We start from the raw sequence: 12,069 nt of genomic DNA on the forward strand, positions 1-12,069 counted from the left end.
TATAGAGCTAAACTAATTAAGACAGTGTGGAAGTGGTATAAAAATAGACGAATAGATCAATGGAACAGAATGAAGAATCCAGAAAGAGACCCACACACACATATGGCAACTGATTTTCAATAAATGTACAAAGGTAATTCAGTTGAAAAAGGATAGTTTTTAAGTAAATAATGCTGAAAAAATGATGCTAGGATGACTAGATAGCCATGTGCAAAAAAAAGATTCATACCTTAAATACAAAAATTAATATACAAAATTGATCATAGAGCTAACCATACACTTAAACCTATAATATTTCTTGAAGAAAACACAGGAAAAAATTTTTGTGACGTTAGATCAGGTAAAGATTTCTTACCCATAATACCAAAAGCACACTCCATAAAAGAGGAAAAAAGATAAACTAGACTGCCAAGCTTCTCATGAAAGACATTGACAAGAAAATAAAAAAAATTATAAAACACATATCCAATAATTTGTATCTAAAATATATAAAGAACTTCCAAAACTCAATAAGAAAACAAAGTTCCCTATATCTTAGTAACTAAAATATATTTCTTCCCTATGTTCTAGCCACTATGATAGAAGATGAATTAAACATATAGAGATGAATTTAAAAAAAAAACCAAAGTTCCCTATAGGAAACTGGACAAAAGATGTATACAAACACTGTCAAAGAAGATATATGGATGTCAAATATTAGACATTACAGAAATGCTAGTTAAAACCACAAGATATCACTACCCAACTATTAGAATGGGCAAAATATTTTTTTAAATGAACAACTCCAAGTGCTGTTGAGGATGCAGATCACCTGGAACACTCATATATAGCTGGTCAGAATGTAAAACTGTATCGCTACTTAGGAAAACAGGTTGGCAGTTTCTAATAAACTTAGACATATATTTATCATACAATCCAAAAATCCAACTCCTAGATATTTATCCTAGAGAAGTTAAATCTTATCATCACACAAAATCTGTAAACAGATATTTATAGCACATTTATCCACAGTTGCCCAAAATGGAAATCATCCAAATATACTTCAACTGGTGAATGAATAAACAAACTGTGGTACATACATACTATAGACTACTACTCAGAAATAAAAAAGAACAAACTATGGAAACACAACAGTACGAATGAGTTTTGAATGTATTATCATAAGTGAAAGAAAGGCTCAAAAAGCTTCATAATGTATGATCCCATTTATATGACATTTTGGAAATGGCAAAAATATATAGAAATGAGTTTAGTTGTTTTCAGGACTAAAAGTGGTTGGAAGGAATGACAATAAAGGAACCTGAGGCAATTTTTTGTTCTATATCATGACTGTAATGGTGGTGACATGACTGTATACATTTGTCGAAACTCACAGAATTATTAATATAAATAAACCTCATAGAACCAGACACTAGTAAGTTTTACTCTGTATTATCAATAAACACAGCTTTTAAAATGGTCACAGATAACTGGGGAAACAATAAAAAGACTGAGCTGATGCTATGTTTAAAAAGTAAAAAAAAATTATTTTAATAGAATGTGAAAAGGTTTAATAGGAAATCTATTTTTTGCCATTTCTGTTGGTAAAAAGTTTCAAATTCTTTTAAGCTTTCAACATAATACATCAAATAAATTCCGAGGTCTCCAATGAAAACACTGATGATGGACATGACTACACTATAAACCCTGAAAAAAACTGACTCCAATTTGCTAATCTTTAATTAATATACAGGAATACTTTACTATCCTGGAACATTTCTTCTTCAATGAAGAATAGGTTATCTTTCTTTTTTTATGGAGTGCAAAGCAGAGTCCGTTGCACACAGCAGGTATTCATAAACAGTTGCTCAATTGGATTAGTATAAATTCTGTTTTGGATCCATTAATTTAAACTTCTCAATTTCTCAACTTACGCCCTTCACAAGGGACAACCAGTCTGGAGCTCCAACTGCCTCAGGATATTCTCAGCTACACTGAGGGCTGAATGGGAATAATATCACAGCACAGGCCCATCTGTAACCAAGTCAAGATACAGGAGTGTACAGACACATCGACTAGGAAACTATGCTTAACTTAATGCGAAGGACACAGCACTGATGGGATGAGGTTCACATAAGCAATTCCAGCACTGTCAACTCTGTAGAGAGAAACTCCATTTCAAGGCCAAATCTCTTACCAATCACTTCCCAGATAAGTGAAAACATTTAAAAGAAAGCTGAAGACTTTGATTGTCTAAGACAACTCTTAACTGAAATGGGTTTGCAGTATGAATTCCCTCTTACCCCACAGCTTTTTAAACTTAATTTTTAACAGGTTCAAATGACAGAAAGTACAAAAAAGTATACCATGACAAGACTTTCTCCCCAATTTTTGTCCCAAATCTCCCTAGTTCTTACTCCCTCAATAGGCAGCCCCTGTTCTCTTATTCCTATGTAACCTTCATAATTCCTTTTCGCATGGTTGTATCATCTTTACATAGGAAAGCTAGAATATAGAATATGTAACTCCACTGTCTTAAAAACAATGTTTTTTTCCTTTATGGTAGAACAGGATTATTATTCTTTATATTAACAATTAAATATAATTCATAAATAACATTCATACCTCTGCCAGAGTTGCCCTCTAAGACTGCAATCTTGAATACGTAAAACTGAGTGAAAATATTTGTAGGATCATGTCGTTCAGCTTCTATCACTGCCTCTTTAGCCTGAAAAAAAGAAATATTGGATCTCTTTTATAAAAGTAATAAGGAAGATCTTATCATATTTTACTAAAATTATTAATATAGTCACAATGGCTGAGGATACTCATCATAAAAAGATGTGAATCTAAGTAAAATCTTTAAAGAACTGTTCTCTTAAAATGCTAAAGAAACAGCGAGTTCTGCTTCTAGAAATAGGGTGCATTATATATGTCAGACCAACTCTCCTACTGAAAACAATGAAAAATATTAGATAACTTTTTTTTTCAACTCCAAAGCAACTTACAAGATAATAAAATCTAAGGAAAAGTGAGGTTCCAGAGAAACAAGCAGAGAATTAAAGCCACTTTTTTCTGGTGAGCATTTATAAATCTAGACAAATGTTAGGTTTAGTTTTAATGAGTCTCACTAGGTTAGGAAAACAGACATCAAGACCCAAGGGACTACACTCTTAGGCTACCAGAACTAAACCGCTCCTACCAGCATCACCAGGGGACTGCAAAGAAAGTTACTTTGGTTCTGAGAGGAACACAACAAAATATGGTGGGGAGAACCAATCCCTGAGGTGTGTATTTACGGCACCAAATTGCATTACACAGGAAGCCAAAAGACCTCAAGCTATGAATTTAGTTGACGTTGGTCCCAAACATCTGAAGAAGCAAAGGTAAATGTTCTCTGGGGGAAGTAACCATCCTAGGCTTCAAAATATTTCCAAAAATGATTTTTCAAAAATCAGGACTAGTAAACATTAAAAAAAAGAATCAAACATACTAAGAAGCAATGCACCATAAATGAGAATCAGCAGAAATGGATTCTCAAAATGTAGATACCAGAATTGTAAAAAAAAGCTATCTATAAAACACCAGTTTTCAAAGTTTAAAGAAATAAAAGATCCTCAAAAATATATATAAGTACGTTGATATACAATAGTACATATTGATATGGTAACCCTCAGTTTGTTCTCTATAGTTAAGTCTGTTTCTTGGTTTGCCTCTCTCTTATTCCCTGGACACTCCTTTGTTTTCTGTCTCAAATTTCACCTATGAGTGAAAGCACATGGTATTTGTCTTTCTCAGACTGAATTATTTTACTTGGCATAATACTCTCTAGCTCCACTCATGTTGTTGCAAATGCCAAGATTTCATTCTTTTGACAGCTGAGTAATCATGCGTGTGCACCACAACTTCTTTATCAATCATCAGTTGATGGACATTTGGGCTCTTTCCATAATTTGGTTATTGTAGATAATGCTGGTATAGACATTGGACATTGGACATTGGTGTGAAGCCATGTGGTCCTGGACTTTTGTTTGTTGGGAGATTTTTGATTACTGACCTAATTTCTTTGCTAGTCATGAGTCTATTCAAGTTTTCTATTTCTTTGTGTTTCAGTTTTGGTAAATTGTATGTTTCTTGAAATTTATCTATTTCCTTTAGGTTGGTGATGACTTAAAAAACACAACACCAAAAGCACAATCCATGAAAGAAAAAATTGGGAGTTGGACATTATTAAAATTAGAAATGTCTGCTATGGCAGCGCCTGGGTGGCTCAGTCGTTGAGCGTCTGCCTTCGGCTCAGGGCATGATCCTGGCATTATGGGATCGAGCCCCACATCGGGCTCCTCTGCTGGGAGCCTGCTTCTTCCTCTCCTACTCCCCCTGCTTGTGTTCCCTCTCTCTCTGGCTGTCTCTCTCTGTCAAATAAATAAATAAAATCTTAAAAAAAAAAGAAATGTCTGCTATGTGAAAGTTATTGTTAGAGAATGAAAACATGAGCCACATAGTGAGAGAACATTTGCAAAACACATATCTGATAAAAAATTGATGTCCAAAATATAAAAGAATTCAACAATAAGACAAAAAACTACTCAATTACAAATTGGGGAAGATACCTCACTAAAGAAGCCATACAGATGGCAAATAAGCATATAAAAAGATGCTCAACATTATATTTCATCAAGAAAATGCAAATTAAAATAATGCCACTATACAACTATTAAAATGGCTAAAACCTAAAACACTGACAAAACCAAATATTGGTGAAAATGTGGAGAAATAGGAATTCTCATTCACTGCTAGGAAGAAAAATAATAGTAGAGACATTCTGAAAGACAGTTTCATAGTTTCTTATAAAACTAAATATACTCTCACAATATGATCTAGCAATTGCCCTTAGTATTTTACCCAAATGAGCTGCAAACTAATGTCCACACAAAATCCTGCACATTACTGATTATAGAAACTTTACTCGTAATTGTGAAAACTTGGAAGCAACCAAAATATCCTTCAATAGGTTATAGAAATATAATAAAATTCAGAATACCCTAATTTTGTAATAATAGTGTGTAAATCACTTTTATCTCTACTATAAAAGTTAAAAACAATAATATTAAAAATAACTATAGCTATAAAAATCTGTTAACAGATGTACAATATAAAAAGATGTAAAGTGTGACATGAATAGCATAAATGTGAGAAAGAAGAAGTAAAAGTGTAGAGTTTCTCTATGCATTTGAACATAAGTTGTTAACTGCTTAAAATAGACTGTTATATCTAAAAGATGCTTTATGTAAACCACATGGTAACCACAAAGAAAAAACCCATAGTACATACATAAAAGATAAATAAAAAGGAATTAAAGCATACCACTACAAGAATAAATTTTTTAAAAGACAGCAAGAGAGGGAAAAAGGAACAAAGGAATAAGAAACTAAGAAAACAATTAACAAAATGGGAATAGTAAGTCCTTACCTATCACAATTACTTTAAATATAAATGGAATAAATTCTCCAATCAAAGACACAGAGGGACTAAATGATTTTTAATAAAAATATTCCAACAGTATGCTACCTACTAGAGACTACCTTAGCTATAAGGATACACATAAACTGAAAGGGACTGAAAAAGATATTACATGCAAATGGTAAGGAAAAGAGAGCAGGAGTGGCTATAATTATATCAGATAAAATAGAATTTAGTCAAAATTGGTCATAAGAGGCTAAGAAGTTCACTATATAGTGATAAAGGGGTCAACTCATTAAGAGGATATAACAATTATATATACACTGAACATTAGAGCAACTAAATATTTAAAACTAATACTAACCAAAAAGATGCTCAACACATCACTAATTATCAGGGAAATGCACGTGAAAACCACAGTGAGATACCACTTTACACCTGTCAGAATGGTTAATTCAAATACACAAGAAATAACAAGTTTTGACAAAGATGCAGAGAAAAAGGAACCCTCATGCACTGTTTGAGCGAATGCAAATGAGTAGAGCCACTGTGGAAATCACTATGAATGTTCCTCAAATTATAATTAGAATTACCATATGATCCAGTATTTCCATCACTGGGTGTTTACCCCCAAAAAAGGGAAAACACTAATTTGAAAATATTACACTCCTATGTCTATTGCAGCATTATTTACAGCATTACTGCAGCATTATTTACAATAGCCAAGATATGGAAGCAATCCAAGTGTTCACTGATAGACAGATGGATGAAGCAGATGTGGTATACACACACTTTGTGGAAATTACTCAGCCATAAAAAAGAATGAACTCTTGCCATTTGCAGTAACATGGATGGACCTGAGAGTCTAGAGGATATAATGTTAAGTGAAAAAGACAAACACCATATGATTTCACTCATGTGTTATTTAACACACGAAACAAACAACAAAAAAGGAGACAGACATAAAGAGACTCTTAAATACAAAGAACAAACTGGTGGTTGCCAGAGGAAAGGTGGGTAGGGCAACAGGTGAAATAAAGGTGATTAAGAATACACTTATCTTGATGAGCATGGAGATATGTATACAATTGTTGAATCATTATACCGTACACCTGAAACTAATATAACACTGTATGTTAATTATACTTGAATTTAACAATAAAGAAATAAATAAATAAAGCAAATGTTAACAAACTGAAGGGAGTAATAGGCAGCAATTATAAACAGTAGGGGAATTCAACACCCCACCTTCAACAATGCATAGATCATCCAGACAGAAAATTAATAAACAAATAGTGGACCTGCATAACACTACAGACCAAATGGACCTTACAAACACATATAGAGTATTCTATCCAACAGCACAAGAATACATATTTCTCTGAAGCACACATGGAACATTCTCCAGGAAAGACCATATGTTGGGCCCGAAAGCAAGCCTTAACAAATTTAAGAAGACTGAAATCATATCAAATATCTTTTCCAAACACAATGGTAAAAAACTATAAATAAATGACAGGAGGAAAAACGAAAAACTCACAAATGCATGGAGGTTGAAAAACACATTCCTGAACAATCAACGGGTGGAAGAAGAAATCAAAAGGGAAATCCACAAGTGTTTTAAGACAAAAGAAAATGGAAACACAGCATACCCAAATTTATGAGACGCATCAAAAACAATCCTAAGCAGAAAGTTTATACTGATAAACACTTACATTACAAAAAGATCTCAAATAAGTAATCTAACTTTACAACTCAAGGAATTAGAAAAAGAAGAAAAAAGTAAGCCCAGGTTTAGTAGAATGAAGGGAAATAATAAAAAGTAGAGCAAAAATAAATGAAACAGAAATAAGACAATAGAAAAAAATTAATGAATCTAAAAGTTGGAATTTTGGAAAGATAAACAAAATTGACAAACTTTTAGCTAGACTAACCAAGAAAAAAGAGTACACTCAAACAAAATTATAAATAAAACTGACATGAAAACTGACACCACAGAAATACAAATAGTCATAAATGATTACTGTGAATAATTATATTACAAATTGAAAAACCTCGAAAAAATGGATAAATCCTTGAAACATACAACCTACTCAGACTCAATCAGGAAGAGATAGAAAATCTGAACAGACCAGTAACAAGTAAGATTTAATAAACATGCATATATATATATATATATATATATATATATATATATCCAGTAGTAACCACAAATCAAAACCCTAAAACAGATATACAAGAAAATAAAGAAAAAGGAATCCAAGCATAAAACTAAACAAAGCCATTAAAGCAAAGAGAAAAAAAGCAAGAGAAAAAGAACTGAGAGAAGCAACAAAAACAGCCAGCAAAAAAATAACGAAATGGCAATATATACATATTTATTAATAATTACTTTAAATGGAAATGGACTAAATGCTCCAATCAAAAGACATAAGGTGACTGAATGGATAAAAAATACTGACCCATCTGTATACTGCCTATAAGAACTCAACAAAGATTGAAAATGAAGGGATAGAAAAAGATATTCCATGCAAATGAAAGTGAAAATAAAAGCTGGTGTAGTAATACATATATCGATAAAATAGACTTTAAAACAAAGACTGTAGCAGGAGACAAATAAGGGCACTACATAATAATAAAGGGATCAATCCAACATGGGAATATAACAATTGTAAATATATATGCAACAACATAGGAGCACCTAAATACATAAAGCAAATGTTAACAGACACTGAGGGAGAAATTGACAGTATTACAAAATAGTAGGGGATTTTAAGACAACATTTACATCAATCAACAGATCATCCAGACAAAAAAATCAATAAGAAAAAAGTGGCTTTACGGGGCGCCTGGGTGGCTCAGTCGTTAAGCGTCTGCCTTCGGCTTAGGTCATGATCCCAGAGTCCTGGGATCAAGCCCCGCATCGGGCTCCCTGGTCAGCAGGAAGCCTGCTTCTCCCTCTCCCCCTCCCCCTGCTTGTATTCACTCTCTTGCTGTCTCTGTCAAATAAATAAAATCTTTTTTTTTAAAGTAATGACACATTAGACCAGAAGGACCTAACAAATATATACAGAACATTCCATCCAAAACCAGCAGAATATACATTCTTCCCAGGTGCACATGGAACTTTGTCCAGGATAGATCACATGTTAGCACATTTATAAAAAAGTCTTAATAAATTTAAGAAGATTGAAATCATGTGAAGCATTTTTTCAAACCACAACAATATGAAACTAGAACTCAAGATAAAATCTAGAGAAAAAAACATGTAAAAGCTAAATGACGTGATACTAAACAATAAATGGGTCAACCAAGAAATCAAATAGGAAGTCAAAAAATACATGGAGACAAATCAAAATGAAAACAGAATGGTGCAAAACTCTGGAATGCAGCAAAATAAGTTCTCAGATGGAAGTGTATAGCAATACAGGCCTCAAGAAACAAGAAAAATCTCAAATAAACATACTTAAAAGAGCTAAAAAAAGAAGAAAAAACAAGCTCAAAGCTAGTAGAAGGAAGGAAATAGTGAAGATTAAAGCAGAAATAAATGAAATAGAGTCTTAAATAAACAATACAAACGATCACTGAAACCAAGAGCTGGTTCTTTGAACAGACAAAATTGATAAACCTTTAGCCAGACTTATCAAGAAAAAAAGAGAGAGAACTAAAATAAAATCAGAAATGAGGGGGGAAAAAATAACAACTGAAACCACAGAAATACAAAGGATTATAAGAAAATGTTATGAAAAATGATATGCCAACAAATTGGACGACCTAGAATAAACGGATAAATTTCAAGAAACATGTAAATTACCAAAACTGAAACAGGAAGACACAGAAAACTTGAACAGACTCTAACTAGCAAAGAAATTGATTCAATAATCAAAAATCTCCCAACAAACACAAGTCCAGGACCAGATGGCTTCACAGGCGAATTTTACTAAACCTTTAAAGAAGAGTTAATAACCTACCTATTCTTCTCAAACTATTCCAAAAAATAGAAAAGGAAGGAAAACTTCCAAATTCATTCGATGAGGCCAGTATTACCCTGATACCAAAACCAGATAAAGTCTCCAATGAAAAAGAAAAACTGAGGCCAATATCCCTGATAGAACATGGGTGCAGAAGTTCTCAATAAAATACTAACAAACTGAATCCAACAGTACATTGAAAGAATCATTTACCATGATGAAGTGGGATTTATTCCTGGGCTGCAACAGGGGTTTAGCATTCACAAATCAATCAATGTGATACACCACATTAATAAAAGAAAGGATAAAAAGCCGTATGATCCTCTCAATAGATACAGAAAAAGCATTTGACAAAATACAACATCGATTCATGATAAAAACCCTCAATAAAGTAGGGTTAGAGGGAACATACCTCAACATTAAAAAGGCCATATATGAAAAACCCACAGTTAATATCATACTTAAGGGGGAAAACCTGAGAGCTTTTCCTCTATGGTCAGAATAAGACAGGGTTGTCCACTCTCACCACTGTTATTTAACATAGTCCTGGAAGACCTAGCCTCAGTGATCAGACAAAAAGAAATAAAAGGCATCCAAATCAGCAAGGAAGAAGTCAGACTTTCACTATTTGCAGATGACACGATACTCTATATAGAAAACCTGAAAGACTCCATCAAAAAGCTGCTGGAACTGATACACAAGTTCAGTAAAGTCACAGGACACAAAATCAATGTACAGAAATCAGTTGCATTTCTATACACTAACAATGAGACTGAAGAAAGAGAAATTAAGGAATCGATCCCATTTACAATTGCACCAAAAACCATAAGATACCTAGGAATAAACTTAACCAAAGAGATAAAAGACCTGTACTCTGAAAACTATAAAACCCTGATGAAAGAAATTGATGACACAAAGAAATGGGAAAACATTCCATGCTTATGTATTGGAAGAACAGATATTGTTCAAATGTCTGTACTACCCAAAGGAATCTACATATTTAATGCAATCCCTACCAAAATACCAGCATTTTTCCAGAGCTAGAACAAAGAATCCTAAAATTTGTATGGAACCACCAAAGACCCCAAATAGCCAAAGCAACCTGTAAAAAGAAGATAGAAGCTGGAGGCATCACAATTCCAGACTTCAAGTTATATCACAAAGCTGTAGTGATCACGTCGGTATGGTACTGGCACAAAAAAAAAGACACTGAGATCAATGGAACAGAACAGAAAATCCAGAAATGGACCCACAACTATATGGTCAACTATTCTTTGATAAATCATGAAAAGAATATCCAATGGGAAAAAGTCTCTTCAAGAAATGTTATTGAGAAAACCAGACAACAACACGCAGAAGAATGAAACTGGACCACTTTCTTACACCATACACAAAAATAAATTCAAAATGGATGAAAGACTTTAATCTGAGACCTAAAACCATCAAAATCCTAGAGGAGAACAAAGGTAGTAACTTCTCTGACATCAGCTGTAGCAACTTCTTTCTAGGTATGCCCCTGGAGGCAAGGGAAACAAAAGCAAAAATAACCTACTGTGACTACATCAAAATAAAAAGCTTCTGCAGAGAGAAGGAAACAATCAAGAAAACTACAAGGCAACCTGTGGAATGGGAGAAGATACTTGCAAATGACAATCCAATAAAGGGTTAGTATCCAAAATATATACAGAAGTTATAAAATTCAACACCCCAAAAACAAATAATCGAAGCAAAAAATGGGTGGAAGTCACAAGCAGACATTTCTCCAAAGAAGACATACAGATGGGGGCACCTGGATGGTTCAGTCAGTTAAGAGATACGACTCTCGGGTTTCAGCTCAGGTCATGATCTCAGGGTCGTGACACTGAGCCCTACGTGGGTCTGCTTAAGATTCTCTCTCCCAGGGCGCCTGGGTAGCGCAGTCGTTAAAGTGTCTGCCTTCGGCTCAGGGCGTGATCCTGGCGTTCTGGGATCGAGCCCCACATCGGGCTCCTCCGCTGGGAGCCTGCTTCTTCCTCTCCCGCTCCCCCTGCTGTGTTCCCTCTCTCGCTGGCTGTCTCTCTGTCACATAAATAAATAAAATCTTAAAAAAAAAAAAGATTCTCTCTCCCTCTCCCTCTGCCCCCCAATCATGTGTGTGCTCTCTCTCCCTCTAGAAAAAAAAGAAACAAAACAAATGAGCAAAGGGAAAATAAAGAGAGAGGGGTAGACAAACCAAGAAACAACTTTTAACTAACTAGAGAGCAAACTGAGGATTACCAGAGAGGAGGTGGATGGGGAGATGGGTTACATAGGTAATGCCAATTAAGGAGTGTACTTGTGATGAGCACTGGGTGTAGTATGGAAGTGTTGAATCACTATGTTGCACACGTGAATAATGTTACACTGTATGCTAACTAACTGGAATTTAAATAAAAACTTAAAAAGAGAGAACAATCCCATTTATAATTGCACCAAAAAGAATAGAATACTTGGAATAAATTTAACCAAGGAGGTGAGAGAGCTATGCTCTAAAATCTATAAGACACTGATGAAAGAAATCAAAGACGACAAATGGAAATATATACCACACTCATGGATTGGAAGAATTAATTTCATTAAAATGTACATATTACTCAAAGTAATCTACAAATTCAATGCCAACCATTATTAAAATACC

At 33.9% G+C, this 12,069-nt stretch overlaps 1 protein-coding gene across 1 annotated transcript in view; it reads right to left on the minus strand.

The window, feature by feature from the left end:
- TEX11 (testis expressed 11) overlaps window positions 1–12,069 on the minus strand; it is a 285,798-nt gene that overhangs the window by 92,451 nt on the left and 181,278 nt on the right. The window contains exon 17 of the mRNA XM_048213658.2: window positions 2,605–2,707. Coding sequence (XP_048069615.1) covers window positions 2,605–2,707 — 103 coding nt within the window. The remainder of the gene's footprint in view (window positions 1–2,604; window positions 2,708–12,069) is intronic.

Source organism: Ursus arctos, chromosome X (assembly GCF_023065955.2).
Source record: "Ursus arctos isolate Adak ecotype North America chromosome X, UrsArc2.0, whole genome shotgun sequence".
Lineage (NCBI taxonomy): Eukaryota > Metazoa > Chordata > Mammalia > Carnivora > Ursidae > Ursus > Ursus arctos.